Source organism: Vulpes lagopus, chromosome 21 (genome assembly GCF_018345385.1).
Source record: "Vulpes lagopus strain Blue_001 chromosome 21, ASM1834538v1, whole genome shotgun sequence".
Taxonomy (NCBI): domain Eukaryota; kingdom Metazoa; phylum Chordata; class Mammalia; order Carnivora; family Canidae; genus Vulpes; species Vulpes lagopus.
In genome coordinates, this window is record NC_054844.1 from 39,848,233 (window position 1) to 39,869,683 (window position 21,451).

A 21,451-nucleotide genomic window follows, 5' to 3' on the forward strand; every position below is an offset into this window, starting at 1 on the left:
TTGTCTCAGGTCATGATCCCAGGGTGCTAGAATGGAGCAGAGATGTTATGCGGGGAGCCTGCTTCTCCCTCTCCCTCCCGCTCCCCCGTTTGTGCTCTGTCTCTGTAAATAAATAAATAAAATCTTATTAAAAAATAGGAATCTGAAACCAGATGTGGTAATATCAAAACTCTACTACAGTGAACAATGAAAAGAGGCATTAGGAACTAGCTAGGGATGCAACAGACTTTCATTGTTTAGAGTGTCAACTATAGGTCTTAGTTGGAAAAAAAATCTTTTTTTTAAAGATTTCATTTATTTATTCATGAGACACACAGAGAGAGAGAGGCAGAGACATAGGCAGAGGGAGAAGCAGGCTCCGTGCAGGGAGCCTGATGTGGGACTCGATCCTGGGACTCCAGGATCATGCCCTAGGCTGAAAGCAGGCGCTCAACCGCTGAGCCACACAGGCAGGAAAAAAAAAAATCCACCTGCTAAAACAAGCAAAAAATTGCTATTTACAACCACTACCTTTAAGTGGGAAAGAGGGAAGATATTATTAAAGGATCAACATGTTGGCAAATTCTTTGTGCTGTTTAACAAAGAAGATGGCTTTTTTTTTTTTTAAGATATCTGTCTTTAATCCACTGAACACTCTGCTAGCTAATGAATGGGTTCAAGCGGACCTGAGACTGCTTGTAAAAAGAATTTGGCAAAGATGAAGTTTCGAAGGAAAGAGAATTTTTGAGAATTTGTAGTTCTCAGTGCCAATCCTAGAGAAAGGGGTGTGTGTGCACATGACACAGAGAATGAATATGAATGAATGCCAAACTCCTGCTCTTTTTGTAGTTACCCCCGTCTCAGTATGACAACTCCACCTTTCCAGTTGGTCAGGCCAAACACTGGGAATCACCCATGACTATTCTCTTCCAAACTTACAGCAGATCCTACTGCCTCCAAATTCAAGATATAACTTCTCATTACCTGATCCAAACCACTCTCATCTCTTACCTTATTATGAAAGCCATTTTAAATACAGATGGCTAAAAGAACACTTTAAAACCTCAGCTACAAACAAAACAAAACAAAACAAAAACCTCAGCTAGACCACGTCCCTTTTCTGCTCCAAGCTTTCCATTGATGCATTTCACAATCTTACATGGTGGCTTACAAGGCCCTACAGTACCTAGCATTCCATTTCCTCTCTAATCACACATCCTACTACTCTCTCTTCACCTTGTGTCCATACCAGCTAGACTGGCCTCCCTGCAATTTTCAAACATACCAGCATATTCTCACCTCAGAACCTTGTACTTGTTTCCTAAAAGAGCCTGTAATGTTCTTACCTGAGCTACTGTTATGGCTTGCTCTCATCTCATTCAGATCTTTGCTGAATTGTAATTTTATGGGGCCTTCTTCCTTCCTGGCCATCTTATTTCCAATTTCAAGAGCCCTACTTAGCTTAAACACACAAAAAATCTCTATTCTTTCTCCGCTTAACATTCTCCAAAGTACTTATTATCTAACATACTAACTTTTACTTATCTCCACTACAACTAGAATGTGTTAAGTTCTATGAGGGCAGGATGTCTCTTACGTTTACTGCCATATTCCATCAGTAAACAGTACACAGCACTTGATAGGTACTATTTTCTAATGAATGAATAAATTTAAGGCAGGAAAGTACCTGAAACTATTCTTCAGTAAAGGTCTACCTAATATTCAATTTTAACTTGTTTTTGCCTGAGTGTTATATGAAATAAAAGGGCGGATATGCCACAGTACAAAAAGAGGTAGCACAAGTTAAGACATGTGACATAAACTAAATCAGTTCAGAAATAAGCCCCAGAGCCAGACTGCAATAAATACATGCATCCTATCAAGCCAATAAAATCCACAGAAGACACAGAAAGGTTTTCAAATTTTCCTCAGAACATTGAATGATAAAGACCAGGATCATGCAAGCATTGATCATAAGATGAAACCTAACTGTATGAATTAGTTTAACAAGCCCTATTCATGGGGATCCACCTTTATACTGTGATTTATGTACCTCATCTATTGCCAAGGATGACACAGTTGTTATTAACTCTCTTAACAAAGGCAAGTCACTAAAACTTAGGATTTTGTAATATCATCCATTCCTACATTCTTCATTTACTTTTCTTCCACTCAAACCAGACCAGAATTCCTAAAGTCAGCAACTTCCACAAGTTTCAGGAGAGATACAGCAATCAAAAATCTTAAGTTGTCTTATTTTAGAAAATGGAAGGTTGACCAGAACTCAAAGTGATTTTTTTTTCAGATGTGTACATCATTCTGTCAAATTGATCTTTTTTTCCTTTTAGTTTTTAAGCCATAGCTTCTGCTTTGTTATAATTTTGAAGTATTTCGGCATAAGTATTCTTTCCCTTTAAATGTGTAATTTACAAGATTTACCGTGTGGGGGGTGGGGGGTTATATGTATCAGGAAAAGAGTGAGTATTCACTATCAGTTTTTCCAGGCACCACCAAGAATGCTATATTGAGTGTGGGTTTTTTTCCCCCTCTGACTACATCATACTTTATACTACTACCAGGTTCACTGTGACAACCAAATCTTAGGTCTTTCCTGGACTCAATTCTCCAGGATCTTGTGTAGTCAGAAAGTATATACTACCAAAACTAAAAACTATAATCATAAGAGTAAAACAGCAGGTAAAGCCTAATTTAAAGACTTAGGACACATAAACAACAATCAGATGAGTGTTTTATCATTAACATTTATTGATGGGATGGATAAATACAGATTGAGAAACATACTTGACAGCAAGATATCAAACTGATAGCCAGACTATAAAATGTATACAACATCCTTTTTTAAATTTTTTAAAAATGTTTTTTTGAATTTTTTACAAAGAGCCCTTACTGTAATGGTCACTTACATCCTATCAGTCACATAACAGCGGTAGAGATCCCAGGGGTAGCATCCAGAACTGAGGTGCCCCGAGGAGGACAGAGGCAACAGCAGAATGGTGTGCTGAGAAAGGACTCTTAAGAGCAATACAAAGAAAACAGACAAAAATATTACCACAAAATTGTACCTGAGTGACATAGATTGGTAAAGTATTTTACTTTTTTTTTCTTCTTTGCTCTTTGGTCTGATAAGAAAACGGACAGTTTCAGGTGTGTGGAATGGGGCGAGGGAAAGATCAGTTTCAAATCCAGAAACCTAGTTTAACACTATGTTAGGTTGCTGCATTCTTTTCTTAGGGTGCTTAATCCAGACAGCACTTCTATCTTGTAACCAATTCCAATATGATCTACCACTAACCAGTTAGGTCCTCAGCATTCAACTGAAGAGTTCCTGATAACCTGATGGAGACATACTTGTTCTGGCTTCAATTAGCATGCTGTCAAGCATCCCTCTCCATACTTAACATGGCAACGGAAAACCCAAGAGTCTTTCTCTTCTTTTCATTCGACCATAAATATGCACTCATAAAGGGGAAGATCAGACACTGCTTTTTAGTAAACATTTTCTTTCCCTCCCTTTTCCAATGCCAAGTCCATATTAAAAACTTTAGAAACATTAAAATGGAAGGGTCTCCCGCTTAGGAAAGAATTCTCATTCCAGAACACTCTATCAGGTAGGATTACAGTACCATGCTTGTTTCAAACACACACCCACAGAGGGATAAAAAGACAAAATAAAACTTGATAGTGTGATACAACATGAACATTTCTTAAACCATCAGGAGCAAACACTCAGTTAAAAGCTGGGTGTCAACAAGCAGCAACACAGGGAATCTGAGGAGGCATTGAAGTCACTGAAAGCTTAGTGGGACTGCAAAGGGCTTATTTCTCACAATGTGAAGGGTTGCATAGACTGCTTAAATTCTCCTAAACCCAAGAGAATAACATTTGTATTCCAACTTCAAGATGTTCTAGAATATCCCTTTTACTAGCATTAGTATCAAAATAACTTATTGACAAAAGAACAATCCTTTAAAAAACCTCATCTGTCCCCATGTTCCCACAATTCCTGTGTTTCTGTTGGGAAAGATCTTTAAAATCCTATCATACTGGGCTAAGACTCCTCTAATTGCCTTTGTCCAGAAGCAAAATATGAGGAGTATGCACTTTCAACATGGGGAATTAGGTAGCAGAAGCTTAAGGAAATCCAGCACTGATGTTACCATGATTTTATTTCTATATCCTAATCCATTGCTGTTTCCAACTCAAGATTTGATTTTTTTTCTATCAACACTGGTGAAGCCAATAATATAGAACTATGAAAAAGGATACATTGAATCAAAACACAAAAAAAATCATTTAAAGAAAAAGAGGAAGCTGAGAGTCTCGGAAACACATTGATTCATGAGTGAGAAGCTTAGACTAATTCCTACATATTTTCTAAACCCAAAAAAGCATAACTGATATTCCAGAAGACCAATTTAGCTTTAAATTAATGCTTCACTAGAGTTCAGCCAACAGCAACACAGGTATCTGATTAAAAGCCTTCAGGACATTCCACAGGTGTTTGTTTTTGCCAACGTAAGAGTCAAGCAAGGTTTTAGTAATGAGATTTACAGAACTTGAGGCTCCAGGCCTGCTTACCACCACTTATCCTTAATAGTCTAGGTTAAAAGGAAAAAAAAAGCCATGTTTAACTAGACTAACTTCGGATGTATAAATCCCATTTCTCACCCTTTGAAGGTGTGAGCTTAGAGAAAACACAGAGTTTAGAAACCACACAATCCTTTGAAGCCTAAGTTTATGTAATTTGAACAATAGGCATGCTAGCTGACAGGCACATCTGCTAACCCAAATGCAGCAGCTTCATGCAGAGCACACAGGACGTTCATGACATACACAGAGATCTAAAAAGAGACACTGAAAATATCTTAAAACAGTATCAGGAGGCAATAATATAGAAGTCTTTAAATTGACCTACATCAGCAATGAACTACTAGTGCGAAGGCCAGACTGCAGAGCATAAAGTAGCTCTTAGGCTCTAGTAAGCACTATCTAGTTCACTCCAAACAGGAGGTCTAAGGAACTAACTACAGATGCCACGGAGAATTGCTTGAGGCCAGGTGGGTATGTCTGCCTCTGTGGTGAAGGAGTGCATATGATTAGAAAAAATGTGACACTTGATGAGAAAAACTGAATGCTGGAAAAGACATTTTCATAATCATATCAGTGATTGATTCCACAAAGATACAGATCCAAACTAAATAAAATTTTTGGGAAGGTCAGGAAGGGAAAGTAGACTCCACCAAACAAAATCTAAACAAATAGAAAGCCTAGATTTAGTAAACACATCACACATCTACCAATTACCTAGCACAACACAGAAAATATCAGGGAGATAGAGGAAAATGTCGTCTATAAAAATGAAGTAACACTCTAAGTAATACTGGTTTATAAGTCGGCAGAGAGCTCATTTTACACAGCAATGGCAGGCACTCTGGAGAGTTCAAATATGCAGAGATGCAGGACATTAATTCACCTTAAGGTTTACTGTACAAATTCCTTCCTATATTAGGCCAGTGCATCAACAATTCCAACTGCCTCAGTTTTCTCCTCAACCTACTCCTGGCAAGCAGCAGCACATGTACAACTCCTGTCTCCCCATGCCTTCCAATGAAAAATATTCAATTTTTCTATACAGACTATTTGGCATAAAGGAAGCTGCATTAAAAATAAGGACAAATTCAAACTGCATCATCTTTTCCATAGCCAAAAAGACCATGAAGACCAAAGAATATCACATCAAATGATCTGTGGCTTGGTGGCATTTTCAGTTACACAACCTGGTTGTGTAAGCCCCTTGACAGATTTCTTGCCTCAACAAAAGTGATGAGTTCTGAGTGCTAGATCTTGAACACCAATTATCCTGAAATCTGCACCATAATCAAGCACCCATAAGAATAGAACTTCTGATCCATTTTTTTAAAGGACTCTTAGAAATCTTCTGAAAAACCTCTGCCTAGAAACTAAAGCCACCAAAGATGGACAATCTGGATCTGTGGACTAGGCTTGCTCACCCTCATGACACCAGTACTGTTAAATTCACAAGCTCCAATCTCTGAATTGTATAGGTTGCAAAAATTAAGGATGCAGCTGTTTCCCTTCAGATATACAAATAAAAAGCAAGTCTTACATTCATAATGCAATTTAAAATACAATATCCTAAAAACACCCAATCACAATTTCATTGTTTTCAGTATCCTCTAGCTCCATGGCTTCTCCCAGAGCTATTCTCATATATGGTCTGGGCTTTCATAGGCAGGATATACAGCACATCCCCCTTCCCTTCAGAGACCCTGAGACTGCTCTCACTCGAACACTTTCCCAAAGCCCAACTTGAAAAAAAGACACACCCGATTCTGTAGGGCAGAAGCCAGCCTTGCTCTCCAATCCTTCTTCCTCAACCCCCCCTTTGTTCTGTATCAAAAGGAAAAGGGAGGGTAAAGGGGAAGTTTTTATAATGGAGTCTAGAATCAGGCTATTGGCTGCACTTGCCCAAACTAGAATTTAGAAGGCTACCACTCAATTAAAACATAAAGAAATGGGAAAATACCATGTTAAACACATGCCTCTTCCTTCCTTTATGTTCTAAAGGCCACACTGTGTTCTCTCTAGTAGACTGTTGGGAAGTGAAGATGGTGAGGGACAGGGAGGGAAAGATAAAACATGATTTTTAAACACACACACTTAAAAACACACACCCACACTTACGTACACACTTTAAGGTCTCAACACTTCAAGTGGCCGAGCCTATCAGACAGAACTCAAAGCCAAAAGCCTACCCCATCCCCCCTACATACCCCCCGCCCTTCAATCCCACCCCCCAGGAGTCACTGCTATGTATCTCATACACACAGCAAAATCCCTATCCCCTCCCCGATGATATAAAAAAAACTAAACAGATAACTTACTTTCTTTAAATTATTTTTTTAAAAGTCTCTTAAAAGATTTGACGTTTAAATACTTCCTCTCTTCTGATATATTAAACACCAAAAGGATCCACAACTGTTTGATAAAACAAACCCTCCATATTTCAGTCTTGGCAAGAAGAGGGAAGACATCAACTCTAATCAACCTAATTAGGAGGTGGAGAGGCCAAGAACAGAGAAAGTATTCTTAATCCTTCACAGCTTCAACACATTCTCACCTCTCTAATACCAGTAAAAACTATAATAAAATAGTCAAATTTCTGAGGCAGTAGCTATAATAACCAAGCCCCTCTACCACCCTCCCACTTGCATTTCGACATTAATTTATTCCCTAGTCCAAGAAGGGTGACATATTTCATAAGGGAAGTAATTTCCTTAGTTGAGAATCAGTAGTTACCAAAAAAAAAAAAAAAAAACTTGTTTTTAAGGAATTTTTTTCCTCCTCTGTCTCTTTTACTTAGGAAGGGGTGGAAGTGGTGGAGGAGGTTCTGATGGTAGAGGTGGTAGCCGGGGTTTGTCTGTATTGCCAGATCTGGAGGACATTCCCCCAGCCCGTGGATTCAGATATTCACCATAATGAACAAATTCAAATGCAGGGGGCTGAGTGGGCTGAACACCCTGGGCACTGAGAAGGGAGTGAAGCATATTCACAGTATCTTGATAGTCTATTGTCTGGCTTACATTGTGACCATTGGCTCCAGTGGGCCCTTTATCCAGTTTCATATGAGGAACTCGAGTTTTACAGCTGGGCTGTGAAAAGGAAAGGCCACTTGTGTCTGAGCTATGCCCAGGCAACTGGGCCATTGTAGGAAGAGGAGGGAAGGTGAAATTTACAGAAGAGGATTTAGTACTCTTGGCAATCTTGGCTGGATGATCAAACATTGGGCCTCCAGTCTCTTCAGGAGGGCCCCTTTTACGAGTAGAACTGGAAGAGGAGAAAGAACTAGACAAGCTATAGGTTTTGTGTGCTAAGGTGCTTGTCTGGCTACTATGTTTTGGATCACCTGGACGTTTGTTCCCAGTACCAGCTGGAAGCTGTGAGTGAGAGTGCTTGTGTGAGTGATGATTATGATGATGATGATGATTAGATGGGTGAGTCTTGTGCTTTTCTTTGTGCTCTCGGCTCTTTGTGACACTGTCCTCTACAGAATTGTGCTTGTCAGCTGCAGCATGGACTTTAATGCGCATTTTTATCTCCTCTGGTTTTGAAGAGGCAGCTTTATCTCCACTTGCCACTGGGATTCTCATTTTGAGAGCTGCTTTGTCAGTCTTTTCCAGAAAAGGCCGCTCGGGGTTTTCTGAGCCCTCTATGGGCATTTTCAGAATTACTGAAGAATGGCTATCATGGTGAGACAGGAGATTCTGGGCAGCATATGCATATTGTGACTTCACATTGGCCTCCATGTTCTCCAACTGCCTCTTCTGAGCAGCCAACTCTTCTGCATGCTTTGCACGGTATTCTTTCAGTGACACTTTAGCTGATGGCACACTCTTACTATTCTGCTTCTGGGAAATAAATGCATTAGAACCATCCTGTTGCAAAGGATGATCAACTCCTATAAGTGCTAAATTCTCACTAGTCCGATGACCCTGAGCAGGTTCCAGTTTAAAAGGAGGTTGGGAGGAAAGCCAACGCTCGCCCTGCAGCATCTCCACATTGCTTAGGTTGCTGGATGACTCTTCAGTGGCTGGAAGGGAAGGCACTGCACTTGTAGAAGAAGTTGACATGCTCATTAAACCTGCAATAGTTGTGTCTGAAGAGCTCTGGGAAATCATATTGAGAATAGTCTGCTCCGAAGTGTTTTCATCTGCTCCTCGATCATCTGCTTTTGTTTTCTTGGCAGCCTGGCATGCCTAGAATGAAGCAAATAACATCTCTTCACCACAGGTAATTTATAAAATGGGAAAAAAAAAAAAAAAAAAAACCTGGATTGAGGAGATTGTGGTTGCTGCAACACTGGAAGACCTGGATAGCCCACAGGCAGGAGGCTACTCTGGGATCATAACATTAGAAGTAAGATTTTAAAAACCTTAAGTCAAGAGTAACACAAACAAGATCTCAAGGAGATCCCTGCACTTGCATGTTCACTGCAGCATTATTCATGCCAAGAGATGGAAGCAACTTATATGTCCATCAATGGGTAAATGGATAAGCAAATGTGTCATATAAGTACAATGAAATCATACCTTGCCTTAAAAAAGGATTCTGGGGAAAAGTCAGAGAAGGAAGCACCAGAAATCTGTCTCCCCACCTAGACAATAATTTCACTGGCAGAATTTGTCTGATGTAACTATTTTGGAACTCTGGAGTCTGTTAAAGGCTTGCAACTTGGCAGCCCAGGTGGCTCCGTGGTTTAGCGCCGCCTTCAGCCCAGGGCCTGACCCTGGGGACTCAGGATCGAGTCCCACATCAGGCTCCCTGCATGGAGCCTGTTTCTCCCTCTGCCTGTGTCTCTGCCTCTCTCTCTGTCTCTGTCTCTCACAAATAAATAAAAAAAAATTTAAATCTTTAAAAAAAAAAAAAGGCTTGCAACTTTTGGGTTAAGCCTTGGACAGTAAACTGGAGTTAACTTACATCAACTCTTGCATCTCTCAGCACATTAGTAACTACCCATCTCCTACCCCAGCCACAATGGAGGCAGCTGTGCACCTGTTCCTAGAATAGCTTACACACCTTGAGAAGCAAGTACTAGCACAAAGGACTCTATCCTGCAAATATCAGGCTCTGTGCTCTGATCCCTGATTGCAGCTTCTGATCACAAAGGTACAGACCCAAAGGCAGGCAGCCACTGTTGCTGCACTTACCTCTACCGTTACAACCTCCTGCCCCTCTGGTTAAAGTGACTTCCAGGGGACTCAAAAGATGGCACCCTTTCTCCCCTTCATTTTTTGTTTTTTTTCCCCTTTTGGAAGCCAGACATTAAAGAGCAGGATATTAAAAAAACAACTGCAGGGATGCCTGGGTGGCTCAGTGATTGAGAATCCGCCTTGGGCTCAGGGTGTCATCCCTTTTTTTTTTTTTTTTAATAAATTTATTTTTTATTGGTGTTCAATTTGCCAACATATAGAATAACACCCAGTGCTCATCCTGTCAAGTGCCCACCTCAGTGCCCGTCACCCAGTCACCCCCACCCCCCCGCCCCTTCCACCACCCCTAGTTCGTTTCCCAGAGTTAGGAGTCTTTCATGTTCTGTCTCCCTTTCTGATATTTCCCACTCATTTTTTCTCCTTTCCTCAGGGTGTCATCCTAATCGGGGGATTGAGTCCCACAATGGGCTCCCTGCAAGGAGTCTGCTTCTCCCTCTATGTCTATGCTTCTCTCTGTGTCTCTCATGAATAAATAAAATCTTTTTTTAAATAAATAAAAATAAAAACTACATATACAGAGAGAACTAGAAAATTTTGATCACATATTCTCAGGGAAAGGATCAGAAAAGAAGTGAGAGTATCTTAGTTTATACCTCAGGGTGATCTTCAGCAAAGACACCATACAAAATCAAATCCACCCCTCCATCCAAAAACAGTAATAAAAAATAGAAAAGCCTGGGAATCTGATGTCCAGAATTACATTATCAGATTCAAATGTCCAGTGTTCAACAAAAAAATCACAAAGCATTTAAAAAAAACAAGAAAGTACGATCCATTCAAAAGAAAAAAAATAAATAAACAGAAACTGCCTCTGAAATGGCAGAACTACAACACAAAGGCTTTAAAATAACTCCCTTAAAGATACTCAAATAACTATATAAGGGGAATTGTGGACAAAGCTAATAAAACAATATATGAACAAAATGGAAATATCAATAAAGAGACAGAAAACCTAAAAGGAAACCAAAAAGAAATCCTGGAGCTGAGAAATACAGTAACTGCAATGAAAAATCCACCAGAAGGATTCAAAGGGAGATTTGAACAGGCAGAAGGAAGAATCAGCAAACGTTAGGATAGGACAATGAAAATTATACTGAAAAAAGATTGAAGCAAGTGAAGAGAGTCTAAGAGACCTATAAGACACCATCGAGTGGACCAACACATGCATCATGAAAATTCTAAAAGGAGAAAAGACAAAAAGGGGTGGAGAGAATATATGGAAAAATAATGGCTGCTAATTTCCCAACTTTGATAAAGACATGAATAGAAACAAAAGTTCATCTCACAAAAAAAATTCCAAGTGAGATGAACTCAAAGAGGCTCACACAAGACATACTAAACTTCAAAAGCCAAAGACAGAGAATCTTGAAAGCAACAAGAGAGAAGTCAATCAGCAGGTACAAGGGATCCTCAGTAAGATCATGAACAAGTATCTCATCAGCAACTTTGGAGGCCAGAAGACAGTGGGCCAATACACTGCAAGTGCTAAAAGAAAAAAACTCTGTGAACCAAGAATCCTATATGCAACAAAAATGTCCTTTAAAAATGAGGAAGAAATTAAGACCTTCCAAATAGGTAAAAGCTGAGGGAGTTCATGACTACTAGACCAGTCATCCAAGAAGTGCTCAAGGGAGTTCTGCAAAGTATTATGAAAGGAAAACCTAGTATTACTGTAACTTTGGTTTTTAACTCAAATCTTATTTTCTATTTAAGAGCCTAATGCATTTAAAAGGACTATTAATGTTCTGGGACATACAGTATATAAAAGATACAACTTTGTGACATCAACAACTAAAAGATATGGAGATGCAGGTAGCAAGAAGAAAAGTTCTGTATGTACTAAAGTTAAACTAGTATAAATTCAAACTATTATATCTTTATGATGTAATCTTCAGAGTAACCAAAAAGAAAACAGCAATAGAATATACACAAAATGAGAAAGGAATTTAAAATTTTCACTATGAAAAAATCAACTAAAAGACAGTAATGCAGGAAATGAGGGACAAAAAAAGACAAGGCATATAGAAAACAAACTGCGTAAGCATAATGACATTTTCTATAATTATTTTAAATGTAAATAGGGGGCAGCCCCCCGGTGGCCCAGCAGTTTAGTGCCGCCTTCAGCCCAGGGTATGATCCTGGAGACCCGGGATCGGGTCTCACATCAGGCTCCCTGCATGGAGCCTGCTTCTCCCTCTGCCTGTGTCTCTGCCTCTGCCTCTCTCTCTCTCTCTCTCTCTCTCTCTCTCTCTCTCTCTCTGTCATGAATAAATAAAATCTTAAAAAAAAATGTAAATAGGTTAAACTCTCCAATAAAGACTGGGATTGTCAAAATGCATAAAAATACATGATCCAGCTATATGCCATCTACAAGCAACTGAGATCCTAAGACCCAAACAGGCTGAAAATGGAAGGAAGGAAAAACATAAATCATGCAAACACTAATCAAGAGAGAGCAAGGATGGCTATACTGATATGCGACAAAATATACTTTAAAACAAAAAAGGTGGGATGCCTGGGTGGCTCAGCAGTTGAGCATTTGACTTCGGCTCAGGGCATGATCCTGGGGTTCCAGGATTGAGTCCCACATCGGGCTCCTAGCATGGAGCCTGCTTCTCCCTCTGCCTATGTCTCTGCCTCTCTCTCTGTGTGTCCCTCATGAATTAATAAAAATCTTCTTTAAAAATTTTTTAAAAAATAAAAAAACAAAAAAGGTTTCAAGAGATACAAAAGGACATTATATATTAATAAAAGACTCAATATAGCAATTATAACAATTATAAACATTTATATACCAATAAAAGACCATCAAAACTGACAGAAGACTTCACTTGGAGACTTCAATACCCACCCACAACACTGGACAGAAAAACCAGACAAAAGATAAGGAAAAAGAACTTAAAATATAAAACAACCAGATGTAACAGACATAAACAGAACATACCCAACAACAGTATAAACCATTCTTCTCAAGTACACATGGGACCTTTACCAAGAGACACCATATATGAAGCCACAAAGTGAGTCTAGATTTTTATTTTCTTTATTTTTTTTTTAATTTTTTTTAATTTTTACTTATTTATTATAGTCACAGAGAGATAGAGAAAGAGGCAGAGACACAGGCAGAGGGAGAAGCAGGCTCCATGCACCGGGAGCCCGACGTGGGATTCGATCCCGGGTCTCCAGGATCGCGCCCTGGGCCAAAGGCAGGCGCCAAACCGCTGCGCCACCCAGGGATCCCTATTTTCTTTATTTTTTAATGACTTTTTTTTTAAAAGATTTTATTTATTTAGTCATAGACACAGAGAGAGAGAGGCAGAGACTCAGGCAGAGGGAGAAGCAGGCTCTACACAGGGAGCCCGATGTGGGACTCGATCCCAGGTCTCCAGGATCACACCCCAGGCTGCAGAGGGCGCCAAACCGCTGTGCCACCGGGGCTGCCCAGTCTAGATTTCTAAAAGACAGATATGGGGACGCCTGGGTGGCTCAGAGGTTGAGAATCTGGCGTTGGCTTAGGGTGTGATCCCAGTTCAGGGATGATCAAGGCCCACATTGGGCTCCCTGTGAGGAGCCTGCCTCTCTCTGTATCTCTCATGAATAAAATCTTAAAAAAAAAAAAAAAAGACAAATATACAAATTAGCTTTTCTGACAAGACAAAGTTAGAAATCAGCAACAAGGTGATTGCTGGGTGGCTCAGTCAGTTAAGCGTCTGCCTTTGGCTCAGGTCATGGTCTCTAGGTCCTGGGATCCAGCCAGGGTCAGGCTCCTTGTTCAGTGGGAAATCTACTTCTCCCTCTGTCCCTCCCCCTGCTCCCATGTGTGAGCACTCACTCTCAAGGGCTCACACTCTCTTTCCCCCCTCCCCAAAATAAATAAATAAAATATATTTTTTTTAAAAAATCAGTAACAGGGGCACCTGGGTGGCTCAGTGGTTGAGTATCGCCCTTTGGCTCAGGTTGTGATCCCAGGGTTGTGGGATCAACACCCCCATCAGGCTCCCCATGGGGAGCCTGCTTCTCCCTCGGCCTTTGTCTCTGCCTCTCTCTGTGTGTCTCTTGAATAAATAAAATCTTAAAAAAAAAAAATCATAAAATCTTAAAAAAAAAAAAAAAAAAAAAAACGGGAATTCCTTAGCGCCTGCCTTTGGCCTAGGGCGCGATCCTGGAGTCCCGGGATCAAGTCCCGCATCAGGCTCCCAGCATGGAGCCTGCTTCTCCCTCTGCCTATGTGTCTCTGCCTCTCTCTCTCTCTCTCTCTCTCTCTCTCTGTCTATCATGAATAAATAAAATCTTAAAAAAAAAAAAATCAGTAACAAAAGGAAAACTGGAAAATTCACAAAACTGTAGAAACTAAACAACATTTATTTAAAGATTTTATTTATTCATTCATGAAAGACACAGAGAGAGAGAGAGAGAGAGAGAGAGAGAGAGAGGCAGAGACACAGGCAGAGGGAGAAGCAGGCTCCATGCCAGGAGCCTGATGTGGGACTCCAGGATCACGCCCCAGGCCAAAGGCCTCGCTAAGCCACTGAGCCAAGCTGCTGAGCCACCGGGGCTGCCCCTAAACAACGCTTTTAAACAACCAATGGATTAAAGAAATCAAAACGGAAACTAGAAAATACTTAGAAATGAATGAAAACAAAAATGCAACATAACAAAACTTATGGGATACAGCAAAAACAGCACTAGGATAAATTTAGAGCTATGAACACTAACATTAAAAAACAATAGAGATCTCAACAAACACTTGAGGAAATACAAAAAGAACAGCTGGGCAGCCTGGGTGGCCCAGCGGTTTAGCACCGCCTTCGGCCCAGGGCGTGATCCTCAAGACAGGATTGAGTCCCACATTGGGCTCCCTGCATGGAGCCTGCTTCTCCCTCTGCCTGTGTCTCTGCCTCTGTGTGTGTGTGTCTCTCATGAATAAATAAATAAAATCTTAAAAAAAAAAAAAAAAAAAAAACGCAAGCCAAAGCAAGTAGAAGGAAGGAAATAACAATTAGAGCAGAAATAAAATATAAAATAGAATAGAGAAAAATTAATAAAACTAGAAATTGGCTTTTTGAGAACAAAATTAAGCCTTTAGCTAGATGGCCTAGGAAAAAAACAAGATTCAAACTACTAAAATCAGAAATAAAAGTGGAGACATTGCTATCAATTCTACAGAATAAAAAGGATTATAAAAGTACTCTCAACAATTATATGCCAATAAATTAGATAATCTAGATGAAATGGACAAATTAAATTCCTAGAAATACAAAACCTACTGAGAATAACCCATAAAGAAATAGAAAATCTGAGTAGATTTATAACTAGCAAGAAGATTGAATTAATAATAAAATAATCTCCCAACAAAGAACAGCCCTGGACCTGATGCCTTCACTGGTGAATCTTTTTTTTGTTGTTGTTAAATTTTTTTTTAAATTTTATTTATTTATGATAGTCACACACACAGAGAGAGAGAGAGGCAGAGACACAGGCAGAGGGAGAAGCAGGCTCCATGCACCGGGAGCCCGATGTGGGATTCGATCCCGGGTCTCCAGGATCGCGCCCTGGGCCAAAGACAGGCGCTAAACCGCTGCGCCACCCAGGGATCCCTGGTGAATCTTTTAAAGAAGTAACACCAATCTTTTTAAGCAGCATATTAAAAGGATTATACACTATGACCAAGTGGGATTTATTCCTGGAATACAAGAATAGTTCAACATACAAAGATCATCCATATAATATGACATATAAACACAATAAAGGGAAAAAAAACACGATTTTCTAGATATAGAAAACATTTGACAAAACCCAACACCTTCTCATGATAAAAAAACACGCAACAATCTAGGAATAGAAGGAAACTACCTCAACATAATAAAACCCATATATGAAACACTCATAGCAAATATCATACTCAACAGTGAAAAACTGAAAGGTTTTCTGCTAAGATCTAGAACAAGGGAAGGATGCCCCCTTTCACTTCACATCACAACAACCAGGCAACAAAAAGCATTCAGGGACACCCGGGTGACTCAGTTAAGCATCTGACTCTTGATTTTTACTCAGGTCATGATGTCAGAGTTGTGAGATGGAGCCCCACACTGGGCTCAGTGTTGAACATGGAGTCTGCTTAAGATTCTCTCTCTCTCCCTCTGCCCCTCCCCACTCACATGTTTTCCCTCCCTCTCTCAAGAAAAGAAAGAACATTCAAATTGGTAAATAAGTAAAATATTTGTCTGCAGATGATACAACCTTATATAGAAATGTCTACATACACAAAAAGTTAGAATTAATACATGAATTCAACAAAGTAACAGGATACAAAGTCAACACATAAAATTCAGCTGCATTTCTATATATGAACAATCTATGAAGTAAATTATGAAAACTATCCTATTTACAACAGTATTAAAAAAACCCCACCAAACCTTATAAATTAACTTAACCACGAAGGTGAAAGACTTGTACAATTAAAACTGCAAAACACTGCTAAAAGAAATTACATAAGACCTAAATGGAGGGACGCCTGGGTGGCTTAGCAGTTGGGCATCTGCCTTTGGCTCAGGGCATGATCCTGGATTCCCAGGATCCTTACATGGAGCCTGCTTCTCCCTCTACTTGTGTCTCTGCCTCCCTCTCTCTGTATCTCTCATGAATAAATAAATAAAATCTTAAAAAAAAAAAAAAAAAAGACCTAAATGGAAAACTTATGTTCTAGATTCAAAGGCTTAAAATTGTTGAAATGTGAATATTATTACCCTAAGCTTCTACAAAGTCACTGCAGTCCCTATCAAAATCCCAATGATGTTTTTTTGCAGAAATAGAACAAGCCACCCTAAAATTCATATGGGATCTCAGAGGACCCCAAACAGCCAAATCAAAGTGAAAATGAAAAACAAAACTGGAGAATTTGTACTTCCTGATTTTAACACTTACTGCAAAGCTAAAATAATCACTGTAAAGTGTGGTACTGGCATAAAGACATACAGATGAATGAAACAGAAGAGAAAACTCAGAAATAAGCCCTTGCATACATGGTCAAATGATTTTCACCAAAGATGCCAAACATTCAACAGGGAAAGGATAATCTTCTCAATAAATGGTGCTGGGAAAACTGGATATCCACATACAAAAGAATGAAGTTGGACCCTTATCTAGTACTATATACAAAATTAACTCAAAAATGGATAAAGGGCTTAATAAAACTCTTAGAAGAGGACAAAAGCTTCATAACAGTGGATATGAAATCAACGATACAGGTAACAAAAGGAATGAATTTCTGGATATGATATCAATGGTATAGGTAACAAAAGAAAAACTGAACAATCTGGACTTCAAAAATTTGTTTTATTTTTCTAGTTAAAAAGTTTTAAAACCACTTCAAAAATTAATATTAAAAACAGAACTACGATATAATCCAGCAATTCTAATTCTGGATATATAACCAGAATAAAAAGCAAGGTCTTAAAGAGATACTTATACACCCATGTTCACAGCAGCTAAAATATGGAAGCAACCTAATTGTTCATTAACAGATGAATGGATAGGCAAAATGTGATAGATGCATACAATGGAGTATCACTCAGCTTTTAAAATAAACAAAATTTGGGATCCCTGGGTGGCGCAGCGGTTTGGCGCCTGCCTTTGGCCCAGGGCGCGATCCTGGAGACCCGGGATCGAATCCCACATCAGGCTCCCGGTGCATGGAGCCTGCTTCTCCCTCTGCCTGTGTCTCTGCCTCTCTCTCTCTCTCTCTCTGTGACTATAATACATAAATAACAAAAAATAAATAAATAAATAAATAAATAAATAAATAAATAAATAAATAAAATAAAATAAAATTCGGGGCAGCCCGGGTGGCTCAGTGGTTTAGCGCCGCCTTCAGCCTGGGGTGTGATCCTGGAGACCCGGGATCGAGTCCCACGTGGGGCTCCCTGCATGGAGCCTGCTTCTCCCTCTGCCTGTGTCTCTGCCTCTCTCTCTGTGTCTCTCATGAATAAATAAATAAAATCTTTAAAATAAATAAATAAAAATAAAATAAACAAAATTCTACAATATGCTACAACATGGATGAAACTTTAGGACATTATGCTAAGTGAAATAAGCCACAAAAAGACAAATACTTTATGATTCCACTTATATGAGGTACTTAAAAGTAGTAAAATCATAAAGATAGAAAGTATAATTGTGGTTGCCAAGGGTTGAGAGGGAGGGAGAGTGGGGACTTATATAATGGGTATAGTTTCAATTTTACAAGATGAAATGAGAGGCACGTGGGTGGCACAGTTGACTAAGCATCCAATTCTTGGTGTCAGCTCTTGGGTCATGATCTCAGGGTTATGGGATCAAGCCCCACACTGAACTCAGAACTCAGCAAAAACAAGATGAAATGTATTATGGAGATGAGCGGTAATAACGGTTAAACAATATGAATATATTTAATACTACTAAAATATACATTTAAAAATGGTTAAGATGGTATCTTTATGCTATATGCATTTTACCATAATTAAAAAAAAAAAAAGGTGGAAATCCTGCCACTTGCCACAACATGAATGAAGGCCTTTTGCTGTGAAATAAGCCGGACACAGAAAGACAAAATATGATCTCACTTATATGAAGAACCTAAGAGAATTAAATTCATTCAGACAGAGTAAAATAGAGGACTGGAGAGTAGGGAAAAACAAGAACCTGTTAGTCAAAGGATACAAAGTCAGTTACAAGATAAGTCCTGGAGACCTACTGTATAATGCCTATAGTTAACAACACAGTACTATACAGTACTATACTAAAAAATTGGCTAAAAGGATAAATTTTATATTAAGTACTCTATCACACCACCAAAAAGTTATAGTAATCTATACCAATGCTACAAGCCAACTAAAAAAATAATTTGTGCATATCTAAAATTTATCCATGTCTTATGACTTATGACAGCAGTTAGTCCAAAAGCAAATTTCAGAAATTTTGGTGAAGTGTCATATGATCACAGTGATGACCTATGTACTGTCAATTCTTTAAAATCTAGGTAAACTCATTTTCTACAACTCACAAACTCGGGAGAATGAGATTAAATTTATCAATCCGAATTTCTGAGATTGCAGGAACATTTTTATCTTTTTATTTTTTTTAAGATTTTGTTTATTTATTCATAGAGACACACAGAGAGAGAGGCAGAGACACAGGCAGAGGGAGAAGCAGGCTCCATACAGGAAGCCCGACGTGGGACTCGATCCTGGGTCTCCAGGATCACACCCCAGGCTGCAGGTGGCGCTAAACCGCTGTACCACGGGGGTTGCCCTGCAGGAATATATATATATATTTTTTTTTGCAGGAATATTTTTTTTTTAATTTTTATTTATTTATGATAGTCACACACAGAGAGAGAAGGAGAGAGAGAGGCAGAGACACAGGCAGAGGGAGAAGCAGGCTCCATGCACCGGGAGCCTGACGCGGGATTCGATCCCGGGTCTCCAGGATCGCGCCCTGGGCCAAAGGCAGGCGCCAAACCGCTGCGCCACTCAGGGATCCCTTGCAGGAATATTTTTAAACAAGCTTTCTATCTGATGCCAAGGGAAAAAAAGAATGATCTCATTATAAGTTTTGAAAAATATTTGAAATACAACTTTTGCCTTTCATCTATAAAAACAAAATTCTACAATCCATTTAAAAGCAAATAATGTCAAAGACAGAATGATACCAGCTCTTACCTTGTAACTCTACCTTTCCTCTACCAGAACCCAACACTTTAGGACTCAGAGAAGTTACATTTTTTCCCCTAACAGTCTCTACATAGAAAACACTCAACCAATGTTGCTGACTATTATCACAAGAGTTGCACAACACAAAACAAATCCTGCTATCACCTATTACCATTAACTTCCGGGCCAGTATCCAAGCTATGAAGCTGAAGTCATGATTATGACATAACTAAGAAAAAGGGAAATTCCAAACCTGGGGTCCATATCCAATTTTGGTATATTTACTGTGCAGTTAAAAGAAATAAAACTGGTTTTGTACCACAAGCTTACAGCAATAATTCTTACCCTCCAATTCCGAATTCGTTTGAGCCGGTTAGGAGTTTTCTCCAGAATCTGTAGAAATTCATGTGTCAGTTCTACAAATGAAATAGAACATTTAAGAAAAACTCAGAGAAACAGAAGCAAAAAACAAGAATAACCTCAACTAACTATTTTCATCTGAATCAAGTCACTTTGGGCCAGATATGTGACAGATGAAGAGCAAGTGCTTTCCAAGGTCCCTTACTCTAAAACTTACCATCTAAAAGTTCCAAGGTCACAGTGGCGTCAACATACTCCCACCAGTGCTTCCCATCAGTTGAGACTGGGATCTCCCAGTTGGACCACTTGCAAGCCAGATGAATGCAGACACAGGCCACCACAGGAGGTGTGTACTGCAGGCTAAATGTGGTCAAATGCAGGCTGACATCAGAGGGAAGGAAACAAGAGAGTGTCATGAGCTCTCAATTCTGAACCCAAAGTTAAAACTCTCCATTATTTAAAAAGAAAAAAAAATTAAAACACTGGAGAGTAAGAAGGGTAAGAAATATCCAGTGCTCTGATCCAGCACTCAACATGATTTTCCATTAACCCACCTACTCAGGTAACATTTCTGAATTTTTTTGGCTAGATTTCATTCAATCTCACCCACTGATGAAAGACCAGGACCCAAACCAAATAGGGTACTCAGTTTTTTAAAATAAGGATCTATTATCCTGAGAATAACTTAGAACTTAAGGAAAATTATAATGGTTTGGTTGATATATAATCCCTAAATCAAATACTTTAAACTGTCTTAAAATCATCTTATCTTGTGCCAATCACAGGTCTGGTCTATTTAAAATAATGTACAGAGGGGAAATTGGGTGGTGGGCATTTAGAAGGGCACTTGATGTAATAAGCACTGGATGTTATATCCAACTGATGAATCACTCAATTCTACCCCTAAAACTAATAATACAGTACACATTAACTAAATTGAATTTAAATAAAAAATAAAAATATAATAAAATAAAATAATGAACACTCTCTCAATTGTGAATGTGTTTAATTGATGCTTTACTTCAAAACTTTCTTCTATAGGGGTATAAAAATGAACTTCTTAGTCCTGACAGTCAGTAGGAATATCTTTGGTTTTCCATGATCAATTGGAGATGAGACTGAGCAAATAATTTGGTAATACAAGTCATATATTAATAATTTTTGTTTTAAAAAGGTTAGAAGGAAGAAAAAATATTATAACTCTTTACACATATACATGCATATTTATCTGGCAATGGGGGAAGAAAAAGGAAGTCTTTTAAATACCATAATTATTGGGGCACCTGGGTGGCTCATTTGGTTAAGCATCTGACTTTGGCTCAGGTAATGATCTCAGGGTCCTGAGATCAACCTGGGTGTTGGACTCCCCACCCAGGAGGGGGTCTGTTTGTCCCTCTCCCTCTGCCAGTCCCTCTGCTTGTGCTAATAAATAGATAAAATCTTGCAAATAAATACCATAATTATTGCAGAATCCTCCAAATTAGATTCTCAGTCACTATCAACTACAAGTTTACCTAAACTTACAGAATTATGCTCTTGGATTATTTATTTCTTTAGATTTCATTTTTAAGTAATCTCCACACCCAACATGGAACTCGAACTCATGACCCT

The 21,451-nt window shown here is 39.1% G+C and overlaps 1 protein-coding gene across 1 annotated transcript in view; it reads right to left on the minus strand.

Annotated features, from left to right (window-relative positions):
* Positions 1-2,725: 2,725 nt before the first annotated feature.
* CCNT1 (cyclin T1) overlaps positions 2,726-21,451 on the minus strand; it is a 34,183-nt gene continuing 15,457 nt past the window's right edge. The window contains exons 7-9 of the mRNA XM_041736309.1: positions 20,058-20,221; positions 19,826-19,896; positions 2,726-8,777 (exon numbers count right to left, since the gene is read on the minus strand). Of these exons, the coding sequence (XP_041592243.1) occupies positions 7,377-8,777; positions 19,826-19,896; positions 20,058-20,221 (1,636 nt within the window). The 3' untranslated portion in view covers positions 2,726-7,376. The remainder of the gene's footprint in view (positions 8,778-19,825; positions 19,897-20,057; positions 20,222-21,451) is intronic.